Source organism: Balaenoptera ricei, chromosome 3, assembly GCF_028023285.1.
Source record: "Balaenoptera ricei isolate mBalRic1 chromosome 3, mBalRic1.hap2, whole genome shotgun sequence".
NCBI classification, from domain to species: Eukaryota; Metazoa; Chordata; class Mammalia; order Artiodactyla; family Balaenopteridae; genus Balaenoptera; species Balaenoptera ricei.
This window is the reverse complement of record NC_082641.1, coordinates 162,111,733-162,127,377: the sequence shown is the minus strand read 5'-3', so window position 1 is coordinate 162,127,377 and position 15,645 is coordinate 162,111,733. Positions and strand designations below refer to the sequence as shown.

Genomic DNA, 15,645 nt, shown 5'->3' with positions numbered 1-15,645 from the left:
AGCATGATAAACTTGGTATTTTGAAAAACCATTGCCTTTTTATTGTATGCTTTTAACATCAAATTTTTTGTAACACACTCAACCCTTTTGTTTCTACCCCCTTCATTACATTAGATCTTAACAGCCTGGCCACAAAGTCAAATTCATAGGCAATATCACAGGTCCAGTATAGGGTGTTTGTTTTCCATCAGGGAGAAACAAATACGTCTTTCTCTTTCGAAACAGGTTGTCAGTACCTTGAATGACATAACATTGATGTCTAGAATTTGTTCAGCACACGGATTCTTTTTTCACATCTTGAAATGTTAAACATATAGTGCATATAGTATCACCTGTTTCAAAAAAAGTATAGATAAATAATTTATTAAAAAATATATACACCTTATATATTTAAGCCATATCTGAGAACAGGCTAGGATAGGATTATAAAAAAAAAGATATTTACTAAACAGAAAGTTATTATAGCCTACAGATAAATAAGATAGGTTTGGTCCTATAAGATTTTAAACTACTTTTTATACTTTTAGAACTTCCAAGTAGTTTGAGATAGAGTTCAGGAGGTATTCTTGGCGTTCAGTGCTTAGAAGTGTCTCAGGGTCTGCTCCAGGCCTGTGAAGAGGCGTCTGCGTCGGGGTTCAGGTCTGCGGCATAGAAAAGCAGGAGTTTCAACAGGTGCACCTTGTCTTGGAGCTGCGGGACGAGCGGCTCCCCCAGCATCTGGACCAGGCGGCTGCGGAAGGCCTTGATCTGTTTCTCCACGTCCACCACTGTGATGTCATCTCCTTGCTGGGGCTTGGGCTTAATCCTTTTGATTATTAAGTCTTTTCGATCGATCACTGAACTCCGTAAGTGCTCTGCAAGAGGGAAAAAAAAGTCAGCAGAACTGTTCTGAACTGCTTTTTATTCCTTTATGACTTGGGGAGATGAAGTCCAATTTTGGTAGGTAGGGTCTAGGCAAAGACTTGTTGATGAGTTACTAGGATACAAGTCAAAGGGCATGTGAGTACCTGTGGTAACTCCATTTCCAGTCCTTTGTTCTTGGTTCTCTCTGGACCTCAAGTTTTACGTATTAAAAAAAAAATGTATTTCAAAGTCATTTTTATTTTTTTCAGAGTAGTACATGCTTTGTTTAAGAAAATCAAATTCTACTCAAAGGCTTTTGTCCCCTGTGACCGTTCTCCCCCAGTAGCAGAGTGAAATAGAGCACATTTCCCTGCTTAAAACCCTCCAGATACTTGCCTTTGCTTTCAGAGGCCAAACTCCACATTGTTCTGTGGCCCAGCCTGCCTGCCAGTCTCCTCTAGTCCTGCTCTCCTTCTTACTACCCGGATCTTACCTCCAGTTCTTGAAACAAGCTCTTCCTGCATCATGGCATTTGCACTTGTTCTCTCTACCTGGACTGCTTTTCCCCTAGACCTTTGCATGCTTACCACCTTCTCATCCTTTGGGACTCAGCTAAGAGGTCCTCCCTGACTAGAGTGAGCTGCTTCCCTCGTTTCCCCAGTGTTCCCCTATCACAGCACCTGATTTATTTATTGGGTTGCACTCACCAAAACTATAATTGTTTTTGTTGGCATGTTCACTGTCAGGCACTGTCACTGCAGCTAGAACGTCAGTCCATGAGGGCTGGGCCCAAGGCTCTGATCCCACTGCATCCCCGGAGTCTAGCCCAGTTCCGGAGACAGAGTAGGTGCTCACTGTAAATGTTTGTTGATTGAATGTTGAAAGGGCCCTGTAATGACATCTCAAGGCAGCTTCGCCTCCTATGTTTCCAGACTTTTTGGGTACTCTACAGTGTATTTATTGTACTTTCTTTTCATTTTATTCTATGTTTTCCAAATTTCTGGATACTAGTTCAGTCCTTCTAATAACTCTGTTAATGAAGGTGCCATTACCCCCATTTTATAAATGAGATGGAGAAAATGATACTGTTGTGGCCTCTGGAGCACCTGGGAGTCAGAAGGGCTGCAGGGCTCTTCTCACTTCATTTGCCTTATATGTGACCTTGAGCTCCTTTCCCTCAATTCCACACACTTCCAGAACCTGTTGGGACTGAGTTATGGATTTGGGATGAGATACCTTTAGACCTTTGTACTTTACCCCAGTATTTTATTTTTGGACTTACAGAAAAGTTTAAAGAGTCGTATGATGCGCACCCATATAACCTTTACCTTGATTCATAAGCTGTTAACATTTTGCCACATTTGGTTTATCTATTGATCCATCTATATGTTTTTTTCTTTTTCTTTTTTTTGCTGAACCAGTTAAGAGTAAGTTGCGCTGTCATAATCCTTCATGCTTAAATACTTCAGCTTAAGAATACGAATATTCCCCTACATAACCACTATTCATCATCCCACTAATTTTATCCTTGATTGAATATTATCTAATCTGTGCCAATAATATCCTTTATAGGTGTTCAGTTTTGCTTTGGGCCAGGATTCAGTCAGACATCACACACTGTACTTGGTTGTTATGCTCTTCAGTCTCCTGTCATCTAACACAGCTCCCAGCCTTTACTTGTCTCTCGTAATATGTACATTTTTGAAGAGTCCAGGGCAGTTATTTTGTAGAATGCCCCACAGTTGGGGTTGTCTAGTTATTCTCTGGTGATCAGCAAGAACATGGAAGAGACGAGGATGTATACCCCTTCCTGGTGCGTGATGTCAGAGGCAGAGCCTTGGGCCCAGCCCTCATGGACTGACGTTCTAGCTGCAGTGACAGTGCCTGACAGTGAACATGCCAACAAAAACAATTATAGTTTTGGTGAGTGCAACCCAATAAATAAATCAGGTGCTGTGATAGAGGAACACTGGGGAAACGAGGGAAGCAGCTCACTCTAGTCAGGGAGGACCTCTTAGCTGAGTCCCAAAGGATGAGAAGGTGGTAAGCATGCAAAGGTCTAGGGGAAAAGCAGTCCAGGTAGAGAGAACAAGTGCAAATGCCATGATGCAGGAAGAGCTTGTTTCAAGAACTGGAGGTAAGATCCGGGTAGTAAGAAGGAGAGCAGGACTAGAGGAGACTGGCAGGCAGGCTGGGCCACAGAACAATGTGGAGTTTGGCCTCTGAAAGCAAAGGCAAGTATCTGGAGGGTTTTAAGCAGGGAAATGTGCTCTATTTCACTCTGCTACTGGGGGAGAACGGTCACAGGGGACAAAAGCCTTTGAGTAGAATTTGATTTTCTTAAACAAAGCATGTACTACTCTGAAAAAAATAAAAATGACTTTGAAAAGATAGAATTGGATGAATAGAGTGGGATAGGGAACAATGTGGGTTAGGAGCAAGAAGAATTTGGAACTTATTAATACAGGAAATTCAAAGAAGCAAAGGTTGGCAGTGCCCACCTAACCACCATCCAAGGGGAGGAAGTCTTGGCCAGTGGACTTGAACCATTCTGGTCCAGTTGGCAAGGCCTTGGATTTTATGCTTCAGTAGAGGAGAGTTCTTACATCGGAGGTTCTTGTGATTATTGTGTGAGGTGATTTATGTAAAGGGTTTATTTGGCACAAGGCCTGGATCAAGATATTTTGGCTGGTAGTATTATTAGTTCCTGGATCAACACTAGGATCAGCTACTATTATTTTATCATCATCATCGTCACTACAGGAATCTCCAATCTAACAGTATCTTCTCTGCAGGTCTTCCATTTATCTCCGCGTCAGTACTGGCAGAACCCTGGGCGTCAACCTTCAGCCTCGGTCACCCATGCCCTGTCACACTGATCTTCAAAGTGCTTCTGATCTGTCACTGCCTTCTCCATTGCACCACCCACACCCTTGTCACCATTATCCCTCTCCTGACCTCTCTGGTCCTCGGCCAAACTATTTGTCACACATCAGGCAGAGTGACCTTACTTAAAACCACTTTGATGGGTTCCCTTCACTCTGGAATCAAGGTGAAATTCCTTAACACGAACTCCCTAACAGGAGGGCCCTTCACGCCTGCTCCTGTCTAGTACTGTGGTCTCGTTTCGTGCTATTCCCCCCTTGCTCACTGTATCCTAGTCCTACCAGTTTGCTCTATGTTCCTTGGACTCATTAAGCAACTTCTTTGTTTCAAGGCCCTTGGACATGCTGTTTCTTCTTTCTGGGAAACTTTACCCTCCCTATTCGCCTGGCTAACACTGGTACTTCATATCTCAGCCCAAGTATCACTTCTTCAGGGAGGCCTTCCTGGGTTCCTCCATAAACAGTTTAAGAAGTCCTGTTTTGTGCACTTGTACTTTCCTTCACAGCATTTACTTTCATTGCAATTGTATGTTACTTGTGTGGTGGTTTGTTTAGGGTCAATCTTTTTACTAGACAGTTAAGCTCTAGGAGGGCAGGGGCCATGTTGGTCTCATTCATTGAAGTTTTCCCAATGAGCCAGGCACAGAGGAGGCATTCAGTAAATATTTGTTGCCTGGATGAATGTATGAACTTAACTGATCTTGCCTGAGTCTGCTTTTCTCCCCTCTGTGGACAGGGCTCCTTTCAGGAAGGCCGTGTGTGAGACTCTCTTTGGAATGAACAGGTGTCTGACTTCCGCGTCGCCCTAAGTGGTCCAGCAGAGCGGAATTCAGGAAAAGCATGCATTTCATTCATTTAAATACTATATGTTTAAATTCCTAGAATTCATAGTTTCAAAATATGAGGTTCTAATTATTCATAAGCATCAGGAAAACTCACGGCATATGGCAATTCATAATTTTGCCGAGGCTCAGACTTGAGTTGCACGGTTGTGAAACTGGGGTGTGGGGGATTGATTCTCTCAGCCAGAGAATGTGAGCTCAGCCGACAGCCCAGCATCCACCTCTCAGTGGGGCTACTCTGCCCTCTACAGAAACATTTACAAGATGTGGGGCTTCAAGATAAACTTCTCCCCAAGGTCAAGGGTAGATACAAAAGTAATTTAACCATGTATAGAGAGTTTAGAAAGTGGGGGGTCGGAAATTCCTTAGAATCTCACCTTCTAATCTCACCCAGTGATTTCATAGGAAATTAATTCCTTCCAGTATGCTTTCACCGTATACAGACTTTGGCAACAGACCTGGCTCTGCATTTACTTTCCTCTCAGCCTTTGTTTTCCCATCTTTGAAAGGGGGTTGGTACTCACCTTCACAAGGTTACTGGGTTAGATAAGCCAGTGCAGGCGCATTTACCTATGCTCCCTTCCTCTCTCCCTCCACACTAAGAGGTTCCCATAAACATAGGGCAAGCTTAGGCTCCCCATCCTCTTCCCTTCTTCCCCCGCCCTTGGAGCTGGACAACTCCGGCCGACCTCAAAACGCACTCAACAATGTCCTCAGCCCACTTGAAGAAGACAGAGATGACTAAGGAGCCCTCACAGTAAAATGCCTACTGACAAGGACACTGACCATTTCAGGGAACCATTCAGCTGTGTTCTTTGTAGTTCTTTGTAGGACTCTGTTTTCAAACTACTGGTTCTAAATATTTTTTTCTCCTTCTTAACTCCTGGTCTCCAAAGAAGCTGGAAAGGACGTTAAGGATAAAATAGCATTGGAACACACCCTGTTTATTCTTGGTCAATATACACTGGTCTGAGGCCTTCCTCTCCTTTATTCAAGGCAGAAGAATATTCTGTAATAAAAGTAGATCCCATGTCCATCTTAAATCACTATTGCCCATGACCCAGGTGCATTCCCTGGGACGCAAAACAGAAATGAACAAAGAAGTGTTAAAGGTGAACTTTAAGCAAAACCGAGCTGCTTTAATATTAAACTTTCAGCTAGATCTCCAAAAGAAACAATTACATAAACCTCCATGAGGCTGAGGACGCATGGAATTTGCCTTTGGGGCTTTGTTCTGAGAAGGGCACGTACCTTTCTTTGAGCGTGTTAAAAAATGCACAAACCACACAATTACATGTCGTGGCCTTGACAATGCTCTCGCTTATGTTTTAGTTACAGGCGCCTGAAACAGAGAAGACCCTTGTAGCCTACTCCTGGCCAGATGACAGGCAGCTAACACTGACTGAGCACTTTCTACTTTTAACTCACGCCCATTAGCAATCAGTCTTGGCAAGTTATGTATTACCATCCCCGTTCTACAGAAGGAAGAAACTGAGGTCTAGAGACATAAAGTTAGCTGCCCAATGCAGAGTAGGTGATGGAGTTGGGATTTAAACCCAGACCTTCTGTCTTAAATCCAGTGCTTTTAAAAATGTTTCTGTAACAGCTTCCTCAATTCCAGGCCCAAGAGGGTGTAAGGACCATCTTATCTTCCCAAGTGCCATTACTGAGCTAAAATCAACCTCAATATGATCATGGTAGGTAAATTATGTATGTATGTATATGTGTGTGTGTGTGTGTGTGTGTGTGTGTGTGTGTGTGTGTGTGTGTATATATATATATATATATATATATGCATTTTCCCCCCTTACTGATGGAGAATAAGTTGGACATTGTGCCCCTCAATACTTCAGAATGGATTTCCTAAGACCGAGGATATTTACTTTCATAAGCCAGGATAATTATAAAAAAATATGAAACTTAATATTAACACAATACTATTATATAATCTACTTAAAATTTACCAATTGTCCCAATAATGCACATTATAACTTCTTTTTTCCTGGTTCAGGATCCCATCCAGGATCATGTTTTGCGTTTAATATTCATGTGCTTTAGTTTGTTTTTAATCTGGAACAGTTCTTCAGTCTTTCTTTGTTTTTAAGACATTGTGGCTTTTGAAAGTACAGGCCAGCTACTTTGTAAAAGGCCCTTCAATCTGGGTTTGTCTGATGCTTCCTTCTGATTAGATTCAGGTCACGAAATTTTGGCAAGAACACTACATAAGTGATGAGGTGTCCTTCTCAGGGTATCACATCAAGAGGGATGTCAGTTTTCTCCCCTGAAAACTTACTATCTTTCCTTATGTAATTAATAATTACATTAGTTTCCCCAGGGACCACATTAATCCTTGGCTAATCAAATCATTCTTATTTGAAGCAGCTATTCCATCATTATCCTTGTCAATATTTGCCCCCTGAGTGTTAATTAGTCTAACTTTTCCAGATCCTCACGGATCACTGGCTTTGCCTGTGACTAGAGCAGAGCCACTTTCACAGACTTAAGAGTGTCTTACATCTTTTGCAAGATGTACATTTTTACTTTGCCACTGATTTGCTCTGTATTTGCATCATATTGTCGGATATTTACAGTGTCCGAGTCAGTGAGCAATCAACCCAACAAAGACGCTGCAGTGATAGGCCAGGGAAAGATGCCAGGGCCAAATCAGGTCATTACTAAATCCTTCTCATGTTAGGATGACTTTTCTTTACCTGCACAGCCTAATAATTGTGAGGACCACTGTAGTATCTGCCATAACAAAAATACTATGTGAATTCTTCTGTTTCACAGCAGTGATTCCAGCTATGTCCTTCCTTGTTCCTTACATTTATACCAAGGAACAATGATTTACTGAAGCTAACAAATTAGAGTCCCTTATGTAACTTTAATTCATAATAATGTCTACTGTGAGACTCCCACACCATCTGGTTTGTGACCAAATGCTCCTTACCTCTTAAAACATGTTGGTAACTGGATAACAGAAACTGTAGATGCTCAACCAGTTCATCCCATGTCTGCCACTGGGTTTTATCCGACTGCAGAGATAGTAAAAGCAATTGGTAATAAATGCCTTCCTCAGTTAGAGGTTTTGTACAGTTTTCAAGTCACTTTTACATAATGCTCAAGGATTAAGGAAAAGGTGTTCTAGGCCTGGAACTGAAATAGGGAAAAATGTACCTGACACTTGAGCAGTGATGTGGAATTGTTCAGAAAATAGAGGGCCTGGGCCAGAGACAAGGGTAGGCGGGTGGGTGTCTCACAGCTGTGGAGGAATATGATTTCCAGCACTTTGCAGCGCAGAAGGTGGCTCTCCATGGTAGTAAAGAACATCTCTCTGTGTGGAGAAGAGATAGAGAGAGTTCACCATCACAATTATTGTTTCACGGAACATATACCACAATTCTCCCTGAACGCTCTAACCTTTGCCCTAATCCAGAGAAGGCTAAGAAGGAATACAGTGAAGGCCTATGTAATCACAAACCTCGTGGACAGGGCAGAAATGGATTTGTTCATGAATTAGCAACTGTCAGAAGGAGGGAAAGTCTTTGATATTTGAAAAAGACTAGTTTAGGACACATTAAGAAGAATTATATCATACTGTAACCAAGAGAATTAATCATGAGATTACATATTTCTGAATGGCCATAATGTGCCAGGTACTGTTTGGCAGAAACAAGGAATATTAAGAGAAATAAAAGAGGATATTGCTCTCAAAAAGCCAATAGTTGAACAGGGGCAAGAAGTATGCAACAGGAACCTACATAAAGCGCAGGGCAAGTGTACACGTATGCGAGGTGCCTGTGGCACTCTAGAGACACAAAGAGAGCACATTTGGTCAGGGGCCTGGAAGCAGCCTTCGTATGGAGGAGGTGGCACTGCTGACGGTAGTCTAGGAGTAAAGAAGGCCCAAGGCAGGAGGCATTTCAGTGCAGGGATAAACATGGGTAAAAACAAAGGAGTAAAAGTCATAGCTGGGGCACAGCAGCCTTCTTAAATTTCAAGTCTAGGACTTAAGAGTCCCAGAGGGACTCTGGCCCTTGACTTTGTCACTCTATGCAGGGCAGGGCTTGGCCAGCAAGGGTGGGTTGGAGCACATTCAGAGGCTTCTGAGCAGGAGAGCTGTAAAACGGGGGCTGTGCTTCAAGAAGGTGAATCAAAGTCATTGTTCTAAAAGCAATGTCAGCTTCCAAAAAAAAAAAGTTATGAATCTCAGATGCACAGGGTGAATCTCTGGACTGCCTGAAGGTTTCTGCCTGAAGGTTTGTTTGGTGGTTCTTGCCAGGTCTGCTTGTCATAGCAGTTCTGAGGAATAGATGGCTCATGAGCAGATAAGGAGATGGCAGCAACAGAGCTAGCTCCAGGTCTCAGAGTTCTTTCTTCTACAATTGCCCCTTTGCAGTTTTGCAACATCTGGAAAAATAGGGTGTTCTTTGTGCCACTGTCACTTGTAAAAATGATAAATAACAGGGCTTCCCTGGTGGCGCAGTGGTTGAGAGTCTGCCTGCCAATGCGGGGGACACGGGTTCGAGCCCTGGTCTGGGAAGATCCCACATGCCGCAGAGCGGCTAGGCCCGTGAGCCACAATTACTGAGCCTGCGCGTCTGGAGCCTGTGTTCCGCAACAAGAGAGGCCGCGATAATGAGAGGCCCGTGCACCGCGATGAAGAGTGGCCCCCGCTTGCCACAACTAGAGAAAGCCCTCGCACAGAAACGAAGACCCAACACAGCCATAAATAAAATAAATAAATAAGTAAAAATTTAAAAAATATATATATATAAAAAAATGATAAATAACAAAGTATCTATTCATTTTTATTTTCTTTTTTCCCCTTTCCCTTTGCTGTTCCACCAGGCACATGTATTATTTGTGTAAAAGCAAGGGTAATAAAGCAGAATAAATACTTTAAAACCTTTGCTTCTTACCATTCAAAAGTTTAAAAAAGTCTGTAATATTTGTGAAAATCCATTTTCTCTCTCTCTTTTTTAAAAAATAAATAAATTTATTTATTTATTTATTTATTTATTTATGGTTGTATTGGGTCTTCGTTGCTGTGCGCGAGCTTTCTCTAGTTGTGGCGAGCATAGGCTACTCTTCTTTGCGGTGCACGGGCTTTTCATCGTGGTGGCTTCTCTTGCTGCGGAGCATGGGCTCTAGGCACGCAGGTTTCAGTAGTTGTAGCACGTGGGCTTCAGTAGTTGTGGCACGCAGGCTCAGCAGTTGTGGCACACGGGCTTAGTTGCTCTGCGGCATGTGGGATCTTCCTGGACCGGGGCTCGAACCCGTGTCCCCTGCATTGGCAGGCGGATTCTTAACCACTGCACCACCAGGGAAGCCCCATTTTATCTCTTTAATGTGCGTGTGTTTTTTTAAAGTACCATTCTATACCTCCTCTGACAAATTTTCTTTTTTAATACAAAGGACTCCAAATTATTACATTTATAAGATATTCCTCCAATTCTTTTAAAGTTTAATTTCTACTCTGTATTTGGCCTATTACTTTCACAAGACAGTTTTCCTATTTAATAACTTTTTATTTCAAACTGTATTTTCTCTTCCAATTTTTATTCCAGGGCCTGCATTTGTCCTGGTTTTATAATCCAAGATGGCAAACCCAGAAATATCCAAGGGACAAGAAAGTAATTTTAATGTATTGGACATAGTAGGAAATGGAGGTACAATTATCTATAGCAATTCAAATTCAAAATTTTAAAACAAGATACAGAGGAAGGCTAACATCCAGATCCAGCCTTAACAAGTATAGCTGGTATTGGATTTACTCTCCTGTTATCAATAGTTATAAAGCTGTACAAAATATATGAAATAACTATTTTCAGGCATTGGACAAGCTACTACAAATGACTATTATTCTTGAGAGAAGGGAAACAAAGGTGGTGAACCCCACATTTACCCCAGATTTCTTGCTGGGGGCACTCTCTAACTAAGGCAGAGGAAAGCGTGGGTCCCAAACAGAAAGCAGTGGGCTTATTGGGCAGAGCAAACAGAGACTGGAGTTCAGTAGAGCTGAGGTGGCTGGAATCTGTGTCAGAGAAGAGGGAGCTCAAGAAATATGTGTAAGGGGCCCCCCTTGGCACACGGACAGAGAGAAGATCCAAAAGCCTGGGAGAGAACAGCCAGTGAGGAGCTATGAGCTGACTGGGGATTCGGGAGAGTGGCCAGGGCTGAAAGACATGGGGTTTCAATGAGCTAGAGGAGAGATCTCATTGAACATGTTGGGCATTCAGGTGCAACCCCAGAAAGACTAAGCTACAAAACTAGTATCTTAAGAAAGGTTGATTTACAAATCCTAGAAGCAAGCCTTAAAAGGAGAAAGCTAATCTGCCAGTAAATCACTGTCTGCAAGAATGAAACTCAATACTCTTTAAAGGAAGTCAGCAAATTTCAGACTCTCAACAACGTGGCGTTCATAATGTTCAGCACACAATAAAAAATTATTAGACAGGGGAAAAAGCAGAACGGGAAATGTGATCCATAACCAGGAGCAAAATGTCCATAGAAACAGGCTAAGAGTTGATACAGATGTTGGAATTAGTAGACAAGGACTTTAGAACAGCTATTATAATTATGTTCAAAATTAACCAACCAAACAACCAACCAACCAGCCGACCAACCAGCTGACCAACTAACCAAGATATATATAATCAGTGATTAGATGGGGACACTTAGCAAAGAGAAATGGACACTATAACAATGAATCAAATGGAGACTCTAGAGCTGAAAAACACAATATCTGAAAAAAAAAAAATCACTGGATAGGCTTAACAACAATTGGCCACCACAAAAGAAAAGATTAGGGAGCATGAAGACTATCCAAAGTGAAAAAGAGAAAAAAAAAGACAAGTCAAAACAAAATAAAACAAAACAACAGTAGAAAACACCAGATCCTCAGTGTTCTGTGGAACAGTGTCACACAGCTTAATGTATATGTACTTGAATTCCCAGAGATTAAAGTTTGGGGCAAAAAATATAAAAAATAATGGCCAAGATATTTCAAAAATTGATCAAAAATATCAACTCACAGATTCAAGAATCTCAATAAACCCCAAGCAGGATAAACATAAAGGAAACCACACCTAGTTATAGTAATCAAATTGCTGAAAACAAAAAAAAGCAGCCAGAGAAAAAAGACACATGGCATATAAGGGAACAAAAGTAAGAAATTCTAATGACTTCTCATCAGCAAGCCAGAAGAAAATGGAACATCTTTAAAATAAATTAAAAATACCTATCAATCTAGAACTCATATCAAGTAAAAACACCATTCATATATGAAGGTAAAATAAAAACATTTCCAGATAAACAAAAGCTGAGAGAATTCATTACGGTAGATCTGCACTACAAAAAATGTTAAAAGAAGTTAAGTTCTTTGGTGGAAGAGAAATGATACCAAATGGAACTTGGATCTTAAAGAAAGAAAGAAGAACACCCAAAATGGTAGCTATGTGGATCTGATGTGTGTTCTATTTCAGCACCACTAAGCAATTAACTCAATTCTGACACTATTTACCATAGTGTCAGATCCCACAGGTTAAGGGCTCAATCCTACAAGACTGCCCTCCCACTCTCTCTTCAGATGCCAATTGGAAAGTCCAGGTTGTTGACCTGTGTGCTTCTGAACCACCTAGCTATAGATCGAAGGTTCCCAGAACCCCACCTTAGGTTTGATTAATTTGTTACAGTGGCTCACAGAACTCAGAGAAACACTTTACTTACTAGATTACCAGTTTATTATAAAAGGATATAACTCAAGAACAGCCAAATGGGAGAGATGCATAAGGTATGGGGAAAGGGTGAGGCCCTTCCATGCTCTCTGGGTACATCACTCTACAGGCATCTCCACCTGTTTACCAACCTGGAAGCTCTCTGAACCCAGTCCTTTTGGGTTTTCAAGGAAGCTGCATTAGATAGGCATGACTGATTAAATCATTGGCCATTGGTAATTGAACTCAACCTCCAGCCCCTGCCCCTTCCCAGGAGGTAGGGGTGGGGTGAGGGGAGGGCTGGGAGTGGAGGGTTGAAGTCCCAACCCTCTAATTACATGGTTCCCCTGGCAACTAGCTCCTATCCTTAGGTCACCAAATGCTTTCTGAAAGACACCTCACTAACATAACAAAGATAACTTGATCACTCTTATCACTTAAAAAACTCCAAAAGAGCTCTGTGCCAGGAACAGGATGAAGATCAAATATATATATTTCTTATTATAGGTCATAATATCACAGTTAGGTAGTATAAAGACTTCCCCCCCCCATCTCTGAATTTCTTTTAAAAAAAACTAAATGTTTAAAGCAAAAATATGATCCCATCCTGGAGTAAAATGTATGACAACAATAGCACAGAGGATGGGAGTGGGATAAATGGAAATACACAGATATAAGGTTCTTACATTACATGTTATGGTATAATATTAATTCAAGGCAGACTCTAGTAAGTTAAGAATGCATATTGTAATTCCAAGAGCAACCATTAAAAAAAAAGTAAAACATTTGCTGAAAAAGCATGTGATAAAATTCAATACCCACTCATGATAAAAACAGAAAACTAGGAATAGAAGGGAACTTCTTCAACTTATTAATGAACATCTACAAAAAAACCTATAGCTGGCATCATAATTAATGGTGAACTCATATTTTAATTAATCAATAATTAATGAACTGAATGCTTTCCCCTAGATCATGAACAAAGGTGTCTGCTTTCATCATTACTATTCAACATAGTACTGGAAGTTCTAGCCAGTAAGGCAATAAAAGGCATACTGATTGGAAAAAAAAGAAGTAAAACTTTCCCTATTTGCAGATGACATGATGGTCTACACAGACAATCCTAAGGAATCTTTGTCATAAAAGCATTTTCCATAAAAGAAAAAGCTGATAAGCTGGACTTCATTAAAATTTAAAACTTGCTTTTTGAAAGACCTTGTTAAAGAGGATGAAAAGACAAACTACAGAATAGGAGAAAATATTTGCAAACTACAGATCTGAAAAAAGATTGTATCTAGAATATATACAGACTCTTAAAAGTCAACAGTAGGAGAGCAGAGTCAAGATGGAGATGTGGGAAGACGTGGAGTTAGCATCTCCCTGCAACTAGGGCGCCTGCCAGCCACTGGTGGGAGACTCTGATGCCCAAGGAGATGGGAGGAACCCCAAAGTGAACCCGTAGGATGTAGGGGGACTGACGGGGGAGGAGAAGTGGAGGCCAGACAGGATCCGCACCCCGGAGGACTGGGAGATCAGGAGAGGCAGGCGGGAGGGACTCTCCAGGAAACGCGGGAGAGGAGGGAGGGCGATTGCCTGGCCCACTTGGGCCAGGGAGCCTGCTGAGCTCCCAGGCCAGTACCCCCCCCTCCAAAGACCCATCCAGGCTGTGTGGGTCCTGGGGGCATAGGAGGGAGGTGGGGAGATCAGGAGAGGCAGGGGGGAGGGGCCCTCCCAGACTGGAGGAGCAGGAGAGGAGAGGAGGGCATTTGTCCCACCCACTCGAGCCCAGGAAGCCTGCTGGGCTCCCAGGTGAGGTCCCCTACCCTCTCAGACCAGGGGTGGTGGGCACGCCTGGGCCCCTTCTGTTCCTTGAGCCTAAGCCCCATCCCCCACAGTGCCCAGGGCCTGTTCCAGCCCTGTGGGTCCTGAGCATTGGCCCCACCCACCACCCAAAGCTCCCCCTTGCTTAGGCCCTGCCCTCTGCAGCCAAGGCCTCCTCCCCCACCCCCTTTTTTTCCCCCTCCTCTTTTTTACTACTGTGGTACTGTTGAACCTTCCGGTTGTTGATTCATCTATATTCTAATTTTTATATTCTTCCTAACATATCTGTTAGTTTCCTAGTCTAATTTTTTTTTTTACTTTGTTATTGTATTTTTTTTTTTTTGCCACCCCAGGCAGCTTGTTGGATCTTGGTTCATGAGCCCGCCAGGGTAAGGCCGAAGCTCCTGTGGTGGGAGTTCCGAGTCCGAACCACTGGACTAACAGAGAACCTGAGACCCCAGGGAATATTCATTGGAGTGAGGTCTCATGGAGTTCCTCATCTCAGCACCAAGACCCAGCTCTACCCAGCAGCCTACAAACCCCAGTGTTGGAAGCCTCAGGCCAAACAACCAGTAAGACAAAACACAGTCCCACTCATAAAAAAAAAAAAAAAAAAAAAGAGACGACAAAATAATATGTCACAGATGAAGGAGCAAGGTAAAAACCTACAAGACCAAAAATATGAAGAGGAAATAGGCAATCTACCTGAAAAAGAATTCAGAGTAATGATAGTAATGATGATTCTGAATCTCGGAAATAGAATGGAGGCACAGACTGAGAAAATACAAGAAATGTTTAACAAAGATCTAGAAGAAATAAAGAACAAACAGAGATGAACAACAGAATAACTGAAATAAAAAATAGAGTAGAAGGAATCAGTAACAGAATAACTGAGGCAGAAGAACGAGTAAGTGAGCTGGAAGACAAAATGGTGGAAATAACTGTCAAGGAGCAGAATAAAGAGAAAAGAAGGAAAAGAATTGAAGACATTCTCAGAGATCTCTGGGACAGCACTAAAAACACCAACATTCGAATTACAGGGGTCCCAGAAGAAGAAGAGGAAAAGAAAGGGTCTGAGAAAATATTTGAAGAGATTATAGTTGAAAACTTCCCTAACATGGGAAAGGAAAGAGTCACCTAAGTCCAGGAAGCAAAGAGAGTCCCATACAGGATAAACCCTAGGAAAAACACACCAAGACACATATTATTCAAACTAACAAAAATTAAATTCAAAGAAAAATATTAAAAGCAGCAAGGGAAAAACAAAAAATAACATACAAAGGAATCCCCATAAGGTTATCAGCTGATTTTTCAGCGGAAACTCTGCAGGCCAGAAGGGAGTGGCAGGATATACTTAAAGTGATGAAAGAGAAAAACCTACAACCAAGATTACTCTATCCAGCAAGGATCTCATTCAGATTTGATGGAGAAGTCAAAAGCTTTACAGACAAGCAAAAGCTAAGAGAATTCAGCACCACCAAACCAGCTTTACAACAAACACTAAAGAAACTTCTCTAAGCGGGAAACACAAGAAAA

The 15,645-nt window shown here is 42.0% G+C and overlaps 1 protein-coding gene across 1 annotated transcript in view; it reads right to left on the bottom strand.

Moving 5' to 3' along the window:
* Nucleotides 1-37: 37 nt before the first annotated feature.
* The window catches only part of SIMC1 (SUMO interacting motifs containing 1), a 97,086-nt gene continuing 81,478 nt past the window's right edge, over nt 38-15,645 (bottom strand). Inside the window, exons 8-10 of the mRNA XM_059917751.1 lie at nt 7,748-7,904; nt 7,521-7,605; nt 38-854 (exon numbers count right to left, since the gene is read on the bottom strand). Coding sequence (XP_059773734.1) covers nt 592-854; nt 7,521-7,605; nt 7,748-7,904 — 505 coding nt within the window. The 3' untranslated portion in view covers nt 38-591. The remainder of the gene's footprint in view (nt 855-7,520; nt 7,606-7,747; nt 7,905-15,645) is intronic.